General features: G+C 33.9%; 1 protein-coding gene across 1 annotated transcript in view; it reads left to right on the forward strand.

The window, feature by feature from the left end:
• Window positions 1-4,784: 4,784 nt before the first annotated feature.
• Window positions 4,785-22,631, forward strand: part of LOC133526903 (uncharacterized) — a 35,872-nt gene continuing 18,025 nt past the window's right edge. The window contains exons 1-2 of the mRNA XM_061863752.1: window positions 4,785-4,924; window positions 20,027-20,128. Coding sequence (XP_061719736.1) covers window positions 20,068-20,128 — 61 coding nt within the window. The 5' untranslated portion in view covers window positions 4,785-4,924; window positions 20,027-20,067. The remainder of the gene's footprint in view (window positions 4,925-20,026; window positions 20,129-22,631) is intronic.

Genomic DNA, 22,631 nt, shown 5'->3' on the forward strand with positions numbered 1-22,631 from the left:
TGGCGCTTGAGGTTTATATGAAAGTATTTTGCTTTCCCCCGATATAATTTGTGAAGAAGGGACATTATGTAACTGACAGTGACGATCGATCAACACCGGAGGCTGGGATCAGTTTGAACATTATTTACCTAATGTTAATCATAAGAACAAAATTCTATGAGCTAGCATGTGAGATACTTATAAATGAACAATTCCTTTTACAAGTATCGTGTAACATAATCGTAAGTTTACTCTACAAATTCCAAATTAGTCGCTGACGAACGACGAAAGCAAAATATACTTTAGATTTAGAAATTTAAGTAAAAATTTAACATTCATATAACATGTATCCATATATTATGTAGCGTATTATTCTATTAAATCTTAAATCGCGAACAAGTACCCACGCTGCTTTTAAATCGAAAATCACAATAAAATGTATCTGAAGCAAATTACTTCTGATAGATTGATCATGATTGACACAAGGCTCATTGCGCTTACTTACCTAGTCAAATTGTGTAATAATGTCCTATAATATATAATTATATAAACTTACATGACTTTTTGCAAAAAAAAAAAACCGCCAAGTGCGAGTCGGACTCGCGCACCGAGGTATCCGTACAAACCTGTAGGTATATATGTAAGTAAAAGTTCACCCATCACGACAATCGAGTCATGTCCATTATTAAAAATATTTTTATTATATGATGTAACTAAAAAAATTACGGTTTTCGCAATTTTTCCTTTCTCTGTGCTATAAGACGTTGCTTCGTACTAATTGGATTACGTTAAGGTTATTAGGAAATCTTTTTAGCAAATTACACTTATACGTCAAACTAAACAAAGACTTTAATTAACGTATCTTATTACATTTATTTCATAAGCGTCCAAGTGGGCTTTTATACCTCGGATTTTTTAAGGGGCTACTTAAGAACGCCATGTCAAAAAGAGAGACGTATAACACGAATATACACTTGCGATTTCACTTAAATTGTAAGGACTTTTTAAGATCTCCAAACGGTATTATCCGGGAGTAAATGAGAAATATTTTTTGTATTCATATAAATGTAAAGAAGAATTACTGCGAGAAAATAATTTCACATCTTAAGCACATATTAAATTGTGTATAAATTAATTTTAACGCTGAATGTTTAACTTATTAGCCTCACTTTTCCTTTCGACAAGATTACGCAAATCTCGGTTTCGACGTGCCGCTTAGACATTAGTTGTATTGTATTACGGGCGATTTTCCGCAACTCGACGACTGGCGCCTATCTTGCGTGACAAGGAGGGGGGGGGGGGGGGGGAAGGGTTGGCTACTTTGTGACAAAAATATGTGACAATTAATAATTCATTTAAAATTACTAAAGTTTTTAAATTACAATTGTATGGCATTTTACGGAACAGTTAAGTTATAATAAGTAGTGCTAAGTTTAAAACTAACACGTATTATTTATCTCTTACAATTACAACCCAATTATGACTGCCAGCAGCAATCCCACCCCGCAATGTCCTTTGTTATTTTTGAATATTTTTAATTAGTATGTGTTTAGTTTAGTTACTATTTACATTATTTTTTAAATTAAAAACGTAACATTGTAAATTTATCTAATTAATACCTACCTGCCTACCAAACAAATTTAATTCATAAGCTTATCTACCTAAGATACAGGATTCGTCTAGTCCAGGTAGTACCTAGTCATAAAATAAATACTTTTGAGATACTCGTATTATTAGTCTGATGATGATTATGTGATTAAAGTGGTTTGTTAAGATTTACTTAGTGGAAAATGTTTTTTGTTACGAAACGGAATTTCATAGAAACCTTTATTTCGTTAGGATCTATTCTTCCCTCTTAAGTCACATATAACATTTTAAATGCGAGTAATATGGTATAGATAATAGTAATATTGATTTATTCTTAGTCAGCCTTACTCCCGAATACCTTTCAACCGCATCATTGCCGCCGCGATTGAAAGGTATTTAATAGGAAACCATACAAACCAGTAGTTAGACTGCGGTCGACCGTGACCGCACGTAGTATTGCTGCCACAATTCGAATGGCTCCGTTACCGCGTGGTGTCTGAGAGTGACGTATCATTTATCTTATCCCCATTAATGGAGTAAACGGGACAACAATATGCTTTTTAAATTTTTAGTAAACCTATCTTGACCTTTTTTCATAGAAAAGTACTTGAAGAGACAAATACGTTTTCAATCATTACAAACAGACGTTACATTGAAATGCATATATATGTACCTACTTGTTTTATACCCTTAAATGAAATATAGTTTAGGTATTTGATCGATTAGTGTTAGGTCTAACGTATTTAATTAATGCATGTGACTTCTCATATTTAAATAAAATCGTTGTTAAGCAAGTGATGGATGTTAGAACTTTTAAAACTTGCAAATTTAAGGCATATAGCTACCGATCAATCAACCTATTAGACGGAGAGGATTGCTTGTATATTATTTAATTTTGTAGCTGAATGGTAGATCATTTAGATTTTAATAGTAGGTTCGTACCTTAATAGGTACGAATGAGTTTCTTTGAACTATATGTATAAAATATAAATTTATTGGTTAATCATATATTTACTTATTTATTTAAGAAGATCCAACATCTAATTAAATGACAGTAGAATCTAAAGTATAGATACAGAGCCAATTACAGGAATTCACATGTATAATTCTTAATTTAATCAATAAAGAAATACTAGAGTCTGTGCGAAAGATCTTCTGTTTCGTATGTATGGGGCCCAATACATTCCACGACTCTTCTCTTTCCGAACACACTCTAGATGACACATTTACATAATAGCTTAATACAAAATAATAATTTTACTTTATCTACCACCTGTGTCAGACAGTTGGTAAAAAAATCGTGCGGTGGCTTAATGTTTCCTTAACACCATACAAATCAGCTTCATACAGGCAAGCCTTCAACCAGTTTCTTAGCTGACCTTAATAACTTCCAACCTCATTTCAGCCTCAGTTAAATGGTAAACCTATGGAAAAACTGTGTCAAAACGAAAATTGAAAAAAAGTTGCGCAAATGCGCTAAAGGATAAGGTTACTCAACAGATATTGGAGCTAGAAACTAATGCGGAAGAGAAATTTAAATGGAACAGACATTACCAGTTAAAAGACCATTGATATTTCTCCTTTCCATTTCACTTTTCCTTTCATTTCAATGCTTTATCATTTCAGCCTTTTAATCGTCCACTGCTGAGCATAGTACGCCCTTGGTCTCGGTCCTGAGCTATTTAATCTTTTACAAAAGTGACCCGCAAGTTTCTGAGAGTCGTCCTAATCCCAACGAGTTAAGGGACGCCAGGCGCTTTTTTATCCAAAAGCGGCCACAATTCCCTTAGAATTTTCGTCCCTGCCATCACTCTACCTGGAAATATATCCCACACAACCTTATTTCAGTTTGATAATAAGGTATTCCACGTCTTGCAGCTTTGTGACACAAATCTCTATATTCCCCAGGTCTTGAAGCTTGGTGCCGAGCATGATGCGCTTCATGGTCCATCAGTTATATTGCCAAACGTATAATTTCTGTCCCTTATATAGGTAATACCAAACGACTGCTGGTTTACTAACAGAAATGTTAATGTAAATGAGGATATTTTGTATAAATACATTTAATTAATATGTAAAGCTGAGTCGTTAGGCAGTCTTTCTATTCTTTGCGTATTTAAATGACGCTTTCGTCATCTCGACGGCGTTACTGTATCCACAAGGCGGGTTGTTGTACACTGCGATCTGAAGGAAATGAGTGTAGAAAATCAACATAAATATTTTCTTCCCAATAAATACATCAATATATATAGTCCAAGCTGCAAACATTGACTTTTGACAACAGAACTATGGTTTGACGCCTATGTATAATTGTATATAAAGCCTGTAATGTATGTAATTGTATTATTGTATAACTATAGTTGTACAAATTGTTTATTGTATATGAAGCCTGATGACTCAGGCCGGAGCTTCCGGCGCTTCGTTTTATATGAAAAGCACCACGTGATCACCGATCAGCCGTCATAGAAAATGACGTGTCGGATGCCTCGGCTCGGGCCCGGCCCGGTCTAGCGTGAGCTGTCATTTACACAGTACGTCTTAGTTCCATATTAGTTAAAAGTCTATTTTTACAGAACGCCGACTATTACAGAACCCTTTTTTTTTCCATAAACATTTAAAAAAAACCAGTAGAATTGGAATTCATTGCATGAGAATACTTTGGAAAGAGTTTTCTCATTATTGTTATGACTGTTATGCATGTTCGGGCAGTTTTAGTAACGATATTACCTACACACTACATTATATTTTTAATGGATGAAAAAAAATTGCTCTAAATATTGGATATGAGGCATTTTAACATGATTTGGTTATAAGTACTTTTTTATATCAGTTCAATTCAATGGTGATATTAAAGTACACATCTGGCAGGTTTGATTTAGATTTTATAAAATGTTTAACAATCCTACAAGTAATTTCGTATTATTTTCTTTGAAATGATAGAATTGAGGTTATCATTGAATACTTATAAGGAAATGACAAAATGTGAAAAAAAACTTTTCGTTTACATTATCCATTGCAAAGATATTTCAGTTTACATTTTCACATCCCTTTCCCCCCATACATCAATGAAAACTACAATTAAAACATTAAACTTACAATATCAAAATAAAAAAATACAATAAGGTTTGGAGGTATAAAAGCTCCCCAAGCGTCAAAATAAACCGTATTGTAACCAATAATAGTCGATCAAAGGAAGCAGTGTAAGCCGAGCCGGGGGTGAAGTGACGCTCGCGTCAGTTCTCTCCCAGTTCAGTACCACGCAGCCTCTCGGTTAGAGCGCCGCGTCGCCTAGCGAACGTCCCGCGAGGAGTGCAGTGTCAGTGTTCATTTGTTAATCATTTCTTAACCAGTTTAAGATGTAAGTAAGATTGTTAACCTATTATTTAAAAGTGGAATTATTAAGATTTTTGTTGATGGAAAAGAAAGTTTCATGTTAATGGGAAGCTCTTTTGAAAGTTTTACTTCGAAAACTATTTTCAATTACGTACCTCGTTGTTCAAGATACAGCATTTCTTATTTGTTTATATTTTAATTAAAAACAAATATGTTTTGAAAAGGGAAACAAAATTATAGTTCTAAAGGATTACGCCATTATTAATTCCTGAATAATTTCCAAATAAATATAATAAGTGGCAAATAAGTAATTTAAATAATCCCGTATTAATAAATAATAATAAAAAGGACAGTAAGCTCAGTAAGACTTATGTTGTGAGTACTAGACGGCAATATTAATAATAAATATTAGAGTTATATATAAACATATCACAAATAAATATCCTTACGAGGATTTGAACCGTCCCGACCTTCTACTTCGTAGGCAGGGTCTAGGCTGGCTTTGGTATTACAGTATCTTACCAGAGGTACCATTATGTATTTAAACTTTATTGCACAAAATGAAAACCTCATGTACAAAAGGCGAACTTTTTTTGCTGCTTATGTTTGAATTTATATATTTTTGAATTAGATTTATTTATCAAAAATAATCATTAATCTATTTTCTTCTTATTTTTACTGAAATAGGAATTTCAAAAAATTTCTAGTTATGCTACTTTTGTCATAGGACTTGAAAACAAAAAAAAAAACAGTATTTTTATTATTGACGGCTAGTCTGGCCTAGTTGGTACTGACCCGTCCTATCAAGCCGATGGTCCTGGGTTCGTATCCCGGTAAGGGCATATGTGTGATGAGCACAGATATTTGTTCCTGAGTCATGGATGTTTTCTATGTATTTAAATATTTGTATATTGTAAATATCGTTGTCTAAGTACCCACAACACAAGCCTTCTTGGCTTACCGCGGGACTTAGTCAATTTGTGTAAGAATGTCCCTATAATATTTATTTATTTATTATTATACAGAATTGACATCGTTATGTTTGATCCATACTCTAAGGGGTGAATATGTAGGTCATACTGAGCTACTATTACTAGGGAGCCAACCCTGAAAACGAAAAAAAAAAACTGCTTTTTCATACATTTCGCCGAATTACGTGTTCTATGGAACGGCAGCTTTTTTGTGATTTCAGATTTGACTTCATAGTAATAACAAATTCTTTCGTATCACCCACATAATTATTCCTCAGAGTACGGCCAGACCCTGTATACCTACTACCGATGTACTATCAAATATATTATATCTATTTTATTCAATTAGTTACTTCAGATACTTTAATATTTACGGTATAAGTTCGAACCACAAACCAATATGAACCGGCATGATAATGAAACATTTAATTGAACACCATTAGGACAAACTGAATGCCGAATTTACATTTCGGAAACTAAATAATTTATATTACTGCATATTTACATAATTAATTGCACGAGTAATTAGTGATCGTGATTAGAGGCTACTTACTGCAATTATCATAAATTACCATACAGTCGAACGTGACATAGTGAGTAGGTACGAATTCACTGCACTAGTTTTGGGATCCTAATGATCTATGGACCCCAAAGGGGTCCATGATTTGTGTTTCTGTTCGAGCGCCTCGGTGATGAATTGATCGAGTGATTTGCGTTGAATTCTCTAGAACCGAACCCTAACCTACAGTAAAACCTATAAATGAAATTTATAAGATTTGGTCACACGGAGGCGTATTCATATTTTGAAATAAGAATCAGAATTTGACTTGTTTTACACATAAAATACGTGCTTCGATAATCATGATTTCGCAACACATTCAGAACAGTTTAGGTACAGTTAAGAGTGAAAATATGGGTTCACTCAACTAACTCAAAAATATGTCCCATAGCTCTGCCATAAGAGCTATGTGACATATTTTTTGCAACTTGTGTACACCCATATTTTACACTTGACTACATGTTCAATATATTGTTTATTAAAATGAATGTTCTCATAATACGTACTGACATCTCAATGGAAAATGTAAATTAAACATTATTCATAATATTTACGTTTTTTTTTAAATCAGTTGGTAGTTGATATTCCATTTCAGTGTATAATTTTGGGATAAACAAATACGCGTAAATAGATATTATGGGACATTTTTACACAAAGCGACCCAATCCCACGGTAAGCTAAGAGTGAGGCCACAGTGGTGAGTTATGTTGCGTTCGCGTCGCGTCGTCGTCGCAACGCATCAATGTGGCATAACATAAAAAATATATGTAAAACGACGCAGAGTTGTTGATGTTGCGACGACGCTTGCTACAAAACAACGCGACGCAACGTAACGCAACGCACCAGTGTGGTCTCACTCTAAACACGGCTTGTATTGTAAGTACCGGGTGATGATAAAATAAATAAATAAATATTATAGGACATTATTACACAAATTGACTAAGTCCCATAGTAAGCGCAATAAGGCTTGTGTTGAGGATACTTAGACAACGATATATATAATATATAAATATTTTTAAATACTTAAATAGATAGAAAATATCCATGACTCAGGAACAAATATCCATGCTCATCACACGAATAAATGCCCTTACCAGGATTTGAACCCGGGACCATCGGCTTCGTAGGCAGGGTCACTATCCACTAGGCCAGGCCGGTCGTCAATACACGACGTACGACGACACACCCGACGACGACGTTGGACGATATATATTATTACACAAATTGACTAAGTCCCATAGTAAGTGCAATAAGGCTCGTGTTGAGGGTACTTAGACAACGATGTATATAATATATAAATATTTTTAAATACTTAAATAGACAGAAAACATCCATAACTCAGAAACAATATCTGTGATAAACTCACAAATAAATGCCCATACCAGGATTCGAACTCGGCACCTCCTGCTTGGTAGGTAGGCTTACTACCGACAAGGCTAGGAGGCTGTTTATCTTTATTATTATAAACAATACAGTCTATCAATAAAGCGTGTGTAGGTACGAATAAGCTATTTGTACCATCGATATGAAAGATGTTTATACTTTTGCACTATTCAACATATTTTTGACGTCGACTGTACCTACCAAAAGATAATATAAAGGATACATAAAGCTATCTCCAGTATATGAGTTAATATTCAAGCATGTTTTTTTATCCAATAATTGAAAGCCGTGGAGAGCTTCTTTAATTTCAGATTCTAAGTGGTCTGTAGCACGATTCATGAGATAATTGGGCATTTCTATTTAAAGTTGTACCAAATTTTTTTGTGTTAGTATTAGGTATTTTTATATTATGTCTACTCAAAATCACGAGCTTTTTCTATTTTTACTAAGAAAAAAAGAGTCCCCAAAATTTTTGGTCTGTTTCTTTACGGTTCTCAATACAGCCATATTATATGGCCAAAAAGAAATGTATGAGATTTTAGAGACCCTTTATTCCTCGTATTCTGAGTAAAAATAATATAAAAATTCAAAAATTTTAAATGCTATTTTTAATAGAAATTCACAGTTATAAAATAATAAAACGTAACGTAACGCAACTTAGATGCTTCCTTGTTCCTAAATGTAAGGTTTCCCTTTTTATCAACGATTTTAAGGAAATGTCGTATTTCATATTGAAATATTATGTTATTTTATTCATTTTAGATTTCAAAACCTGCTTTGTAATACCTAGCTTAGAAAATGAACACATTTTTTCTGCTTAACAAAAATTTATAAATTGAATACTAAAATCCGGATGCGTTTTTCAAGCGGTACCCATGCTTAGTTGAACGTTTTTTTTTACTAAGCTAAGCTAGACATTTTAAAAGTCTAATGCAGCGAGAACAACTGAGTTTGCATAGGATTATTTTACTCCTAGTGTAAGGTGGTTTTCCGTTTATAATTTAAAAAAAAATGTAAACTAGGTGCTTCACATGTACGTAGCTCGAAGAAGAAGTGAATATTTCTGAGCATATTTTAGAAAACGTAATTATTTATTCTTTCCTAAAATTAAGTCATTCTTTTTCTTTCTCCGTGTCTCTCCCCAGTTCATTTGAAATCTACTCTCGAAATATGTTTGTGTCATTTGGCTCTATCTTGGTTTCTCCTAAAGTAGTTTTGGGTGTCCTCGAGGTTGTTATCCTACGTCGATTTTTAGGGCTATTTTAATCAGTTGGTCTTATTCACGACGCATAATGTGTCCGTTGCATCGGAACTGACTTTCCTCCAGTTTGTCTGGTATAGCACTATAGCTCTAACTTCAAAACTCCCTCTTACGTGTTCAGTTCTGATGCTTTACAATTCGGGAACACCACCGGCCCATCGAAGAATTTTCATTTCAGCGGCAGGGAGTTTTGATTCATGCTCTCGCTTTGATGTCCAGAACTCTGCATCATGGAGCATAACGGGTCTAATTATAAGGAATAGCATTAAGGTATTATATTCAGGAAATTTCAAATCAAGTACATATAAAAGTGGATTTCTGACCTAGTTATTATGCGCTCACAAGAAGTATGATTTCTATGCCACGTCGTATCTTGTCCCCACGACAATAAAATCCACAGTGGATTTTATACGCTTATATGTGGATCTATGTAGTGCTTATCTACTAATAGATGAATAGGATGTCTGGACGTACGTATATTTTGTCAATACAATCTTGAGCCCCTTTGACGGCCTCGTGTCCTAGTCGGTATTGACCGTGCCTAGTTACTTGTGAGGGTCCTTTTTACCGTCCGTTTTGGATAACATTGTGTGTAACTATTTATGTACATGAAACACCTACATAACTCTCGAAAAATACTTGTGATAAAAGACTATACCTATGAAGCAGCAGGTCCCATAATCGAATCCAAGTAAGTAAAGTAAGTAGTCGTATTTTTTTCTGAGCTGTGTATATTTTTATATACAGAGTGTCATTCATTACGAAAATAAACGGACGCTAAGAAGGACCCTCACACAGTATAATGCAATGGCAAGTCATGGCTCTGGTTTTCCGTGTTAGTTCAATAATGAATAGCTAGGTAAATATCTTCTGATTCCTACAAATTCTATGACAGTTCATTTATTACGTCGGCTCCAGAAGAAAATGTATGTTATTATTTCCTTAAACGGGACTTAATTACGTATAAATAAACCTTAAAATTACCTCCAACGTTTCAAAAAAACCTTGTCCTTTTGGTTTCGAAGAAATATTGGCTAGAGTTAACATCAAAATTTTATACTCAGCTGCGCAAGTTTTTCGAACTACCCCACTTGATCTTATCTTTGTTTGAACTCTCTAGTTTGAACTTATTTGAAACATCAGAGGTAATTGTAAAGTTTAATTATACCTAATTAATTCCCGTTAAAGTAAATACAAGCAAAAGCAAAATCTGGATCGAGCAAAATGGCGGACTGTTGTGTTGAAGGCCAAGACTCATTTTAGGTCATCGCGCCTGCCAAGTATTTAAAGTAGTAGAGTAAATACTCATGAAAAAAAAATGCTTTAAGGCTTATAAGGTTCTACTAACCTTTAAAGAATAAAGATAAGGGTATAGGTAAGGTAATCCTGACTATGATAAATAGAAACCTAAAAATATGCACCAGGGATAGGTCAGGGAAAGCCATTAAAAGGTAAAACAAGTAAAACGAGTTCTTTAGATACGAGTGATGTATATTTTTTTAATGTAATATCAGAAAATATAATCCCACTACATTTCCTTACCCACGCATTAGCGACAGCATTGTCAAAGATCGCATTTATATTTAACTAGCCATGCCCGCAGCTACACCCACGTGGGATTCGGTTTGTTTTATATCATCTTCCTCCCCCAGGGGGAGAACCACAAAATCACGTAGGTAGGTATTTTGTGCTTATAGATTTTATCAGCCATAACCAACGTTAATTCCAGATATTATCATTATTTAAAAAATGGAAACATATTTTATGGTGCGTGTCTCATTTTCCATACAAAAACTTTATGATGTATGTTGCTTAACATTTTTCCGTTATTATACAATGATCGCGAATAATGCGATGCAAAAATAAACTGAAAGGTTAACAAAAATGGATCATCATAAAACCACGATATCAATAGACCAAAATGAACACTAATAATATGAAATTGTTCCCTAAATACTGCAAAAAAGCTGCAAAATTTTTACTTTCATAATTTACCTTAAATAAGTTAGCTATTTATCCGTATTTTTCATAAAACCTATAACGTTTGTCTTGTCAGATTTGTATAGAAAGCATTAACTAGACCGTGACGCGACAGATCATAAATACTCAAAAGATTTATGTAATTCCTAGTAGAAGCGGGAAGAGGCATATTCTCGTGATTTAAAGGCAGCTGAGGTAAGGTGACTTTTGTGAAAAGTGAAGAAAATGTATGTAGAAATATGGCGCGAGATATTTATCACTTTATAATATCGCATATCATACAAATATGTAGTGTCACTAAAATCAATATTCGTTTTATTATTATAAGTAGGTATACGTAATGTTTCATTCAATTTAACTATTTATTAACCTAAAGTATAATCGCACATTGGGTACTTTTTTGATTCTGAAATATCGTTTGGTCAACATTCAAATTAGCAAAAGATCGAGAAAAACCCTTGGCTTTGTTGTTCGTAAGTCACAATACTTTTAACGTTTATCATGTTATTATGTTATTACATAATGCATTTGTATGTAGCCTTCTGGAAACTAACTGTATTGTATGGAACCCGCACGAAAAAAATTACAATCTTCTTCTTGAAAAAATTCAAAAGTCATTTATCAGATATCTCTTTACTGGAAAACACATGGATACCCTACATTTGTATTCCAGACCGTTTGTATTAGGAATGGTCTCATATCAAAGCCTTGAAGTACGTAGGCAGCTCACAACGGTAAAATACTTTTTTTAAGTTATTACATGGATTAATATTTAATCCATTGCTACTGCAATATGTGCATTTTATGGTACAGTCAGCATCAAAAGTAACGGATGAAACAACGCGCCAAAAGTATCTGATATTCCGGATAACTTTTCCAAATATGGATAAATTTCTAAAATTCACGCTCGAAAGTATATCTTTTACAGTCTTTGTTGCTCTATATTAAAGACATCACTTTTTGTTAAGCTGTTACAGAATGGTAGATACTTATGAAACCTTATGCAACTAAATTTTTGGGGAGGAGCGCTGTTTACCCTAAAGTACAGGTTATACCTATTTAGGAAGCAGAGTTTCTAATTTAAGGAAATCTATGTAATTTGATGTTTATGAAATAAATAAATTCATTCATTCATTCTTATTTGATCCGCTACGCTACTGATGCTGGCTGTACCATCACCATTTGTTGGAGCTACTCTTCGTCCACGTATTACACCTCTGTTCGTAATACCCAATACCAGCACGATAACATTAGTCACTAGTCCTCTATATGTTGCACTCAACCATATTAATAATATTGTTTGCCATAATCCCACTCTTGACATATTCTTACAAACAGAACCTAAATAAATAAATAAAAAATAAAAAAAACCGAAATTCCTAGCCACAGCAGCCTTAATTAAATCTAATGATAAGATTAGTCTAATTAGTTTTAAGTATGTATGTAACCCATAACTTGCATGTGGTTTAACTGTTAATTCTTGATAATTATTTACAACATAATATTACACAGAAACAGTAGATGAAAATAAAGCTGTATAAAAACAAAAATGTTAATACTAGATTATTATAAATGTAAAAATACCCCACAAACTATTAGCCCCGCGAAAAAATAACTTAAGCCCCGAACTGTTCCCTACCTGGCCCAAATGTTCCAAATATGCCGGCTGCGTTGCCACGCTGAATGGCTAAGGATATTACTGTTAATGTAAGTTGGTGAATAAATAAAATAAATAAATAAACATATCTAATAGCGAAATCGAATATATTGGACAAAAATAACCTGGCCGATTGATTGTCTGTTGTGAGTTCTTGGAAATGTTGCCGATTGTCATTAAAAATGTATGTGGCTGACTGTGCCGATCCATCATTTTTGAGGTACCTTTCGAATTCAGACTGTACCAGCATTAGTGCACTGCTGCTGCAATTTCCAAATAGCCGGACGCTATACTACTAAATGGTCACAAATTTCAAACGAAATGTGAACAACGTATGAATCTTTGGTCAAAATACTTTTTTTGTGAAAGGATCCTCCCCCTCTCCGTCATATAGTTCGTGACATTACGAATCAAGGCACGCGTCTTCGTGAATGACACGATCTATTAGCAGCTCACTCACCAAAATCAGATCAGAGGGGTGATTTGTGAATTTTGAGCGCTCGATTTTGTCACTCGAAAATCTGTGGAAAACGGCGAAATGCTATTTCAAAACAAACGAGCGATATATATTAGGAATATAGTAAATGGTATTGATTACTATCTTTCAATTCTATAAGTAGAATTTAAATGGCTAGTAGTGGAGATAGTATTGAACCACACGAGCGCTTGAAGTTCAAAAATTGGCCTGCAGTAGTTTTGGTACTACAAAGGAACTCACGACAATAAAATATGATTTGACTTGACTTTGACTTTGACTTTGACATTGGTAAAATGCTGATGAGAAAATTGAATTTTATCTAAAAGAGCAACTTTTGAGTTATTTCCTCATACTGGTGGATGAAATTGACTTTTAAGTTTTCACTTGGTAGCAAAGTTTGTTTAGGCTCATGCCTTGAAGACTCACAACACTCATAACTCGACTTTTTGTAATCTTTCGCTTGCTCGGGTATCATTATTAGCACAAGGAGTTAAACAACAACTTTGTAGCCTTGTAAAATAAATAACTTTTATAATATAATTACAAGTAGCACGTTTATCAGTTTAAAAAAAATGTCTTTAATTACCTTATAATTATTGTGGTAAATTATATCGCACTGCAACTGATAATTTTTGTTTTTAATCTAAACACAGTTATAAAAATAAAATCAACGATTCCAATTTCTTCAAATTGAGATAAAGCCTTTATTACCTTATAAAAACATGAATCTACAATCTCAAAGATAGATTGGGCTTTTATGATTGTCAGTATTGATTTCAAATATATTTTTTAATATTAAATTCTATATTTTTTAATATTGTCAGCTTTTGAGCAATATAGATAAGCTTCATAATGAAAACATTATTTTGATTATTTAAGGCAATTATTATTGTATTATTTATTGGAGTCAGACCAACACAGAACAGAATCCTAAGGAGGAACCTGGTCTTCAACACTAGGACATGATGACACGATCATCACTATTGACGGACCGATTGAATAAGAAGAAGGAGTCAGACGAAATCTATAACTGAGCATAACCAAACCTGTCCGTGTGTAACCGAATAGCTTCACAAAATTTCAAGATAAAAACTCAAAATAACGGTGTTTTGTCGGATACAATAAGATCACAATCGTGACAAGACGCCCTGTTTATTTTTTGGTGAATTCTCTAAGCCGCTTTTTTAATTGCCATTGCCTTACCTGCGTAGTTATTAGTCAATGAATGCCTGCAAGAACGCTGAATAGGACCCAACCTTTTCATTAACTTTTATTAAAGCTTCCATTTCATGTTCTGGAAATGATTGGGCTCACGTTTTCGAGCGAATCCTATAGATCCTATTCACTGATTTACTAGATCATCACTGAGTTTTACTGCGTGTTAATTAAACGTATTTTTCTGTTGCCCTTTTCAATTCATGTCAGTCAATGAAGTTAATTTGTGACCGGGTTTGATTACAGTATCCTCTCTTAACATGAAAGGATCAAATTGATAAAGGTTTGGAATTTAAAGGAGAACATCAAAAGTGTCAAAATCTGTCGTTGCGAGCATCATTAAGGTTTTTATAGCAATATTTAAAATTCTTTCAATAGATTTTTTAAGACCGCCTTTTGTTTACCTCTGTCTTTATGTATTATGTGTGTTTCCTTGTAAATTTATTTTGAGGTTGTGAATGACAATTTAAATATTTTAGGTAGGTATCTTCTTTTCATTAAACGTATTTTTATTTACACCTACAATCACAATTAAGTGAACAGTTGACATTTTAATTAAAAGTAACGACTTCATTTTAAATAACTCCCTGTCCCATGCGTGTTCGCACTCAAATGATTTTTTTTTTTTTGTGTTGAATGAAGGCGACGTATATTATTTATTTTTATTTCATTTATTTCTTTAAATTACCTAACATTATGTAATTACATATCGTGAAAAGTAAATTTACCAAAATTTATAGTTTACACAGCCCCATTTCGCTTTTGATAGATATTTCATAACTGTTGTTCCCTTTAGAGCAAAGTTGGTTGGAGTTTAATAGTATGTAATTATAATCATATTGGAAAATATTTGTTCGAGAGACCTAATGAGCAAAATATTTTATTTTATTTTATATGACTAATATAGCTTAAATAATGCATACCTATTTCGACACTTGGATTATAATTGTAATGTTGTAAGTACTCATTCGGTCTGTTTTTGAAACGAAAGGTTATAAATTACGTTTTCCTTATTCTGTAATTCCTTTTGCATTTTAAGTAAAGCTTAATATCACATTTTTAACAAGTACTTGTTTATGTTACAATAGGTATATAATACAAATGGTTTAATGGGCAACATATTATCAATATGAGAATTTGTAGTAAGTACTGTCACAAAGCTAATAATATAAAGAACACTTAACTTTGTAAATATATTCTCTCAAAACATTAGTGTAGGTACACTTAGCGTAGGTTTTTTTATAAGGCTCCTCTTTAGTTCTAACAAGGTAGGACTTGAAAGGAGATATGACGACATATTCAGCAGTCGTTTGTTTATTGTGTTTTCCCTTTTTTGATCAAACATTCACGATGTAATAGTATTTAAGTAATCTAAAATGTTTATCAAAGGGTTTTGCTGACTGGGGGGTAGTTTTATGAATATTCTTTTTCTCAAAATATACTACATATACGGAGTATCTCTCAGATGGCTCTCAAAGGAATCTAAACTTTTTCCTTTTTTGTTCACTCGTAGAAAATAGTCCCTTATCACTATAGGTTTGTTATATTCAATTCAATTTTATTTAGGGTTGGTATTTTAAATGAAACAATTTATCATATTGTGGTAGCAGACAAGACGTTCATAGTCCATCTAGTAAGCAATAAGCTTATTTCCCAAGTAATTGGAATAATAACCTTAACAAAAAAGTGCTGTACCACAAGATTCTCGAATTTTATGATGTTAATCGCTACTCCATACTTTATACAAGGTCGTAGTAACATAAATAGTACTAAAAATGTTATGTATAACATTCCTTGACTTACAAAAAACACTCCTGAAATGGCCTCACAAAATCACTGAGTTGGCTTCATAAGATGGATAACCTCATCCATCGATACGGTAAACGCTATTCGTCTCAAGTCTCGCGGAAACCGTGTTTCTATAGGCCGATTCAGTTTTAATAATGTTCAATTTGTTTTGACACGAACCTGACTCTTGTCATTAGACACTCAAATATCAGGCAGCGTCAACGTCTCACGCTGATTGGTGATCGCGAGATGCGAGAGAAAATTAGATAATCATTAATTATAGCTAGTTCTATAAATAGCCTGTTGTATACCCTGTTGTTACCTAGTCTTAAACTTGTATTTCGATTCTTGCGATTTTTTATTTTTATGGTGCACAATAAAGAATATTGACTCTAAACCAAGGGATCGTTTACGCTTTTTTTTTTTTCTTAAAATCTCCTACTCGTTATGAAAATTAAAATCTAACAATAGACGACCGGTTTGGCCTAGTGGGTAGTGACCCTGCCTACGAAGCTGATGGTCCCGGGTTCAAATCCTGGTAAGGGCATTTATTCGTGTGATGAGCATGGATATTTGTTCCTGAGTCATGGGTGTTTTCTATCTATTTAAGTATTTATAAATATTTATATATTATATATATCGTTGTCTAAGTACCCTCAACACAAGCCTTATTGAGCTTACTGTGGGACTTAGTCAATTTGTGTAATAATGTCCTATAATATTTATTATTATTTATTTATAACTATATAAATAGATTTATATAATATAAATTAAATTGTGTAATATTTTTACAAATGTTTTAGATGTGAATACATAGGGTGGAAAACCGAAGCTACGTTTTTATGGAGAAGCGGTCGTCTACTATAGTCTTAAAACCTTAACCAATTGTAAAATTAGAATCGGCCTCTTAGTCATAAACTGATTACTTTAGTCGCTGGAATTGCAATATCCTACGATGATATCGGGATATAGTCCATATCCTTGGTAATTTTATGAAGAACACCGTGGTAGTAAATAATATTGTATTTTCTATGTATGTAAATACAGATTAAATCGAGACTATTGCTATTTTGTATAATCACTCAGCCACTAAAATATTCACATTCTTTGTGTTATTCTTTGTATACCACCTGATCGTCCATACAAAAAAGAGAAAACGTTTTTCCACTTCTAAATCTTTTCGTTTCTCCATGATGTTTTAGTTTGTTATTGACACAATGAAAAACTAGGTTTACATGTTGTCCTTTAATTCAAAAAAAAAATTTTTTTTCCAAAAAGTGAAACCTATAAACCTAGAATATATTACGCTGAAGCGAACCACATCAAAATAAATTTGATTTATTAAGATTTAGTTAGTGGAAACCGTTATTATTACCGTACCGAACCTTATTTCGTTAGATTCTAATAGCTATTCTTCTCTCTAAGTGACGTTCCCTTATCAACTGCAGCTGCATCTGTTGGGGCATCGTTGTTGCCACCGCTGTATCTGTCAATTTCTTTGATAAAATGAGTGACGTTCACTGTCGCATTACTGGCGCGATTATGACGTTCATTATGTCAGCGATATTGTTAAGGAAATTTACAAATAAAACGCAATAACGACGCCACGCCGCAACAGTGATTCAGCTGCACCAGTGTGGCCTCAATCTTTAAGGCTTCTATTTTGAATAAATGATAACCTCCACATAAAACCCGGCTACTATCCTTATTTTATTTGCTGCAATATAAATCGAATGTCAACTTTTTTTTGTTATAATTGTCAATGTTATAGAAGAACTTAATTGGTGTGAAAAAATCACACTGCGAACCTTCCTATTAGCAGAACTCGTTTGTTATTGTTTTATTTCCCAGAGAATTTTATATATTTATTTATTATTTATTTAAACTTTATTGCACACATAAAGAAAAATGTACAAATGGCGAACTTAATGCCAAAAGGCATTTTAAAAGACTTTTTGTACAAGAAAAATTCAAAATTATACCAGTGAAATTTGTACCTACAGTTTAGCAAACAAAGTTGTTTTTTGGTTGAAAATTTAACGATCAAATGCAACTTTGTTCAAATGAAAAATGATTTGAATTTTACCGAACTTTATAAGTACTATGGTAGGACGACCCTGGGGACAAAATGTACACTGGATTTATTGGGCTAAAATTGTTTCATTCGTAGAAATAAGAAAATTGTGAATAAAAACCAGTTAGGTACTGAGTAGTTCTATAGACAAATACACAAGATTTTTTTTTTTCATTTAGATTTCAGGTTGACTTGCGTCGAAGTTGTACCTGCTTATATTTCTTAAATTTAATCTCAAGCAAAAACCTTAATTTTACAAAGATATTTATTTTGTTTGATTCTACTACAAATTAAGTCATTCAAAAATATTGCTATGAACACGGAATATTCTACGTATTTTAATATTCAATACAACTTAACGTCCTACAAATTATGCCAATCTAATTTTGGTAAGTCCACCCCACACGATGCCATATCTAATTCAAGTTCACGCATGAACCAATTTCAAACACTTCAAATATTAAGTATACGTCTTAGGGTAGTAATCTAAGTTGTTTTAACTCTATTAGAGGATATTAATATTGAAGCGTTTCGTAGAATGAGTTTTCAGATATGATACACTTTAGATTAGTTCATGTTATAATCATCGTCTTAAAAATGTAAAATATTTTTAGTTATGTTTTACATGATTCCATGAGAAATAAAATAAAATATTGTAGTTGGTTAAAATGTACCGTGATTTTAATAAAAATAAAAGAGAAAATCATTCGGCGTATTAACAAAATATTATATAAAATTCACATCAAATTATTCTGGCTGTTTTTTACTGATCGTGGAGGCGGACCTGCGTCGGCTGAATGCCAATTCATGGCAGGAAACCGCGCTGGATCGGGACAGGTGGCGTTCTCTCGTTTCGGAGGCCAAGATTCTTTTTGGATCGCTGAGCCAAAGCAGTTAGTTAGTTAGTTTGTTTTTTACTGATAAAAAATATATCTCTATTTACCTATGATTTTTATTTGAGCAAATAAATATAAGTGTTATGTTTACCGTGTTAAAAATCAATAGAGCAAGCCAGATAACATGATCGCTTTTATGTCCAGCCTGCTTAACACAGGAGCGCCGCACTAATATCTCGCGTATGAGATAGACTGTAACTGTATTACCTAATTAGAGAGGGATGGATAATTTATATCGCGCATGTGTTGACTATTGCGGCGCTCTTGTACTAAGCTAATATTACGGCTATCAGCAATTTTACCATCAATCATTTTAACGTCAATGTCAAAACAGTTATATAAATCATTTACTCTGCCGGTTCGAGCGCCATCTAGATAGTCACGTCTCGTGATTAATTCCTTTTTTTTGCTCATTCATATTGTTTATGAAGTCAAGTCTAATGTCAATAGCTTATTATGCAGTAAAATAATGTGGTTAGTGTGCAGTAAATGGAGAATTAATATTGAAACGCGTTTAACCTCCATTTTGGTGTCCACGTGCTATTTGTAAAGTCCAGCTATCGCTTTACAAGAGCTGACAATATCACCGCACACTATCTTGCACTAACCGTACAATTTTCGTCGTATTTAAAGCTCCCAATACCTTGATACTGGCGAAATAGTCCCACTGGACTGAAGCAATTATTTTAAAATAATGAATGAAATCATTCACTCGATCATCTTGACCGTAACTAATGGGAAATCACAATTGCGATCATGTTATACCAATATACCAATAATAGTAAAATAAAGGACCTCATTATATATGTACTGTATGTATGTGACTCGTTCCTCTAGTTAACTAATGCTATAATATTTATTGCAGGTAACCGAGTAGCGTATGCGCGCGGTGATGTTTCGTCTAATATGCAGTGGGGCAGTCTCTACATCGTGTGTTTAGCACTGTGTTGCCTGCAAACAACGTCTGGTAATTAACCATTTAAAATTTAAACCTGACACACCAGTTTGAACCTAATTGTTCTAGCTTTAAGGATTCTTTTAGGCTGGTTTTGAATCACTCGCTCATTATGCTTTTTTGAGGTTAGCATACACTTCCGATGCATTTGTTCTTTGTCACAGCCTGCTTTTGTGGCTCAGTTTGCATAAAAAATACCTAGTTCGTTCATTTTTTCACTAGTTTACCCACCGTTTATGTGCACACCTATTCTACCTTTGCGTTGGTTTATGAGCTGTTGAATTATTTTGGAAATATTATTGTATAAATCGCTGGTAGCTAAGCGGTATGCTGCAAGCGTGCGACTGTAATCCGGATGTTGCGGGTTCAAACCCCAGCTCTTACCAATGAGTTTTTCGGAACTTATGTACAAAATATCATTTGATTATTTACCAGTCGCTTTTTGGTAAAGGAAAACATCGTGAGGAAACCGGACTAATCCCAAGAAGGCCTAGTTTCCTCTGGCTTCGTAAGATAGCAGTCGCTTTCGTAAAAACTAGTGCCTACGCCAATTCTTGGGATTAGTTGGCAAGCTAACCCCAGGCTCCCTTGAGCCGTGGCAAAATGCCGGGACAATGCGAGGAAGATGATGATTGTATATAGACTGTCCGATTTCTAAGATCAAGTTCGCCATCATAGTATTACCAAAGGGAATTTGTAATAGAGGTGGATTGTCAAAGTAAACTTTTTTAGTCACAGTAAATCTTTCGACATATGATTAAAACTTTTAGAACGCCATTTGACTTTGATCCTTATTCTTTCACTGATATGTGTTAGATTTGTTAAATATTAAAAAGTGTCGCCATCTACAGCATAGGCCAAAGTTATGGCGGCATCTTTTCCAGCGATGGCTCTTTAACCTCTGTTTACTTTGACAATCCACCTCTATTTTAAAATCTCTTTGGTATTATTATGGTGTCCTTGATCTTAGAAAAGCGGACAAGCTATATCTATTTGTTAATATTTTAGACTACTAGCGACATCCAGATTATTAAAAAATGTATGATTAATTATATATTTTTTTTAAGCTTTGTATTCCTTCAATAAGAAAGTGCGAAATCGTTAACAGGTTTTTAAACTCTGAATGCCGCTCTTTGCTTGGCCGAAGAGAAGATTTGGCCATTACAGGTGCACCTACCTATACGTACTAGCTTTATACCATTCTCAAGATTTATTACAGTTTTTTTAAATTACCTATGCACAAAACCAAATTATTTCCTTTATCAATGCGACACGTAATTGGTGTTTTTCATGTTTTATGCTTTTACTTACCGCGACTAAGTCACGTACCTAAGCCTAAATGGTATCTATATATTTTTCTGTTTTTGCGATTTTTGCTAGCTACCATCCATTGCACATACTCCGATTGAATTTTAATGTCGTGTATCCATCCAAAAGCCAGCTTCGTCAGCCTGCCATGCTAGCATTTTTTATAAGCGGTGACTTGCGTTATGCTAAATATGCATCAACAGCATTTTATTTTTTTATCACCAATATATTTACACGGCATTACAGACAAGCCAATACACCGAGAAATCAAACGTTCCAAGACACATAAAATATAACAGGGCCAAATATAGGTGACATTAAACAAAAGTACTGGATCATAGCCTGTCAAAAAAGGGTGGCCTAGCGGTAAGAGCGTGCGACTTGCAATCCGGAGGTCGCGGGTTCAAACCCCGGCTCGTACCAATAAGTTTTTTGGAACGTGTGTACGAAATATCATTTGATATTTACCAGTCGCTTTTCGGTGAAGGAAAACATCGAGAGGAAACCGGAATTATCCAAACAAGGCCTAGTTTACCCTCTGTGTTGAAAGGTCAGATAGCAGTCGCTTTCGTAAAAACTAGTGCCTACGCCAATTATTGGTATTAGTTGCCAAGCGGACCCCAGGCTCCCATGAGCCGTGGCAAAAACGTGGCAACGCGAGGAAGAAGACTGGATAGCCTATCATCCACTGCAAAACTTGGACATTCACGGCACACAGTCGTCCATCTCCACGCAAACAAGTTACATTCAGGTGCCGATGTCACGAGCACATTTAGCTGAGTGGGCGCGCGAGGGGCAGCGAATACCTACGCTGCCATCAGTGGGCGCGCGAGGGGTCTCAATTGACTGTGTGCGCATGCAATGTTGGTAGCCTAGCGGTAACGCGTGACTTCGGCCCGATTCGAATAATGATTGAGACTCGTTTAAGATCTTTAAAATTAAAGATCGATAACTAAGTGACATGTCAAAATTGACTTTTATTTCGATTACGCTGTGATCCCAATAAGATTTATCTACGATATTTCTAACGTCAATATGTTTCATATAAAAAAAAATCATTTAATTAGAGTGCTTTTTCGGTACATAATCGAAATTATCGCCGCTTAAAAGATTTCGCTATTATTGTAATGGACTTAATTTAGCTTAAGAAAAACTTGTTCACGCTAGAATTAAGTCGAGTAAGTACTAAACTAGACGTAACACGTAG

This window comes from Cydia pomonella, chromosome 17 (assembly GCF_033807575.1).
Source record: "Cydia pomonella isolate Wapato2018A chromosome 17, ilCydPomo1, whole genome shotgun sequence".
In the NCBI taxonomy this organism is placed as follows: Eukaryota; Metazoa; Arthropoda; class Insecta; order Lepidoptera; family Tortricidae; genus Cydia; species Cydia pomonella.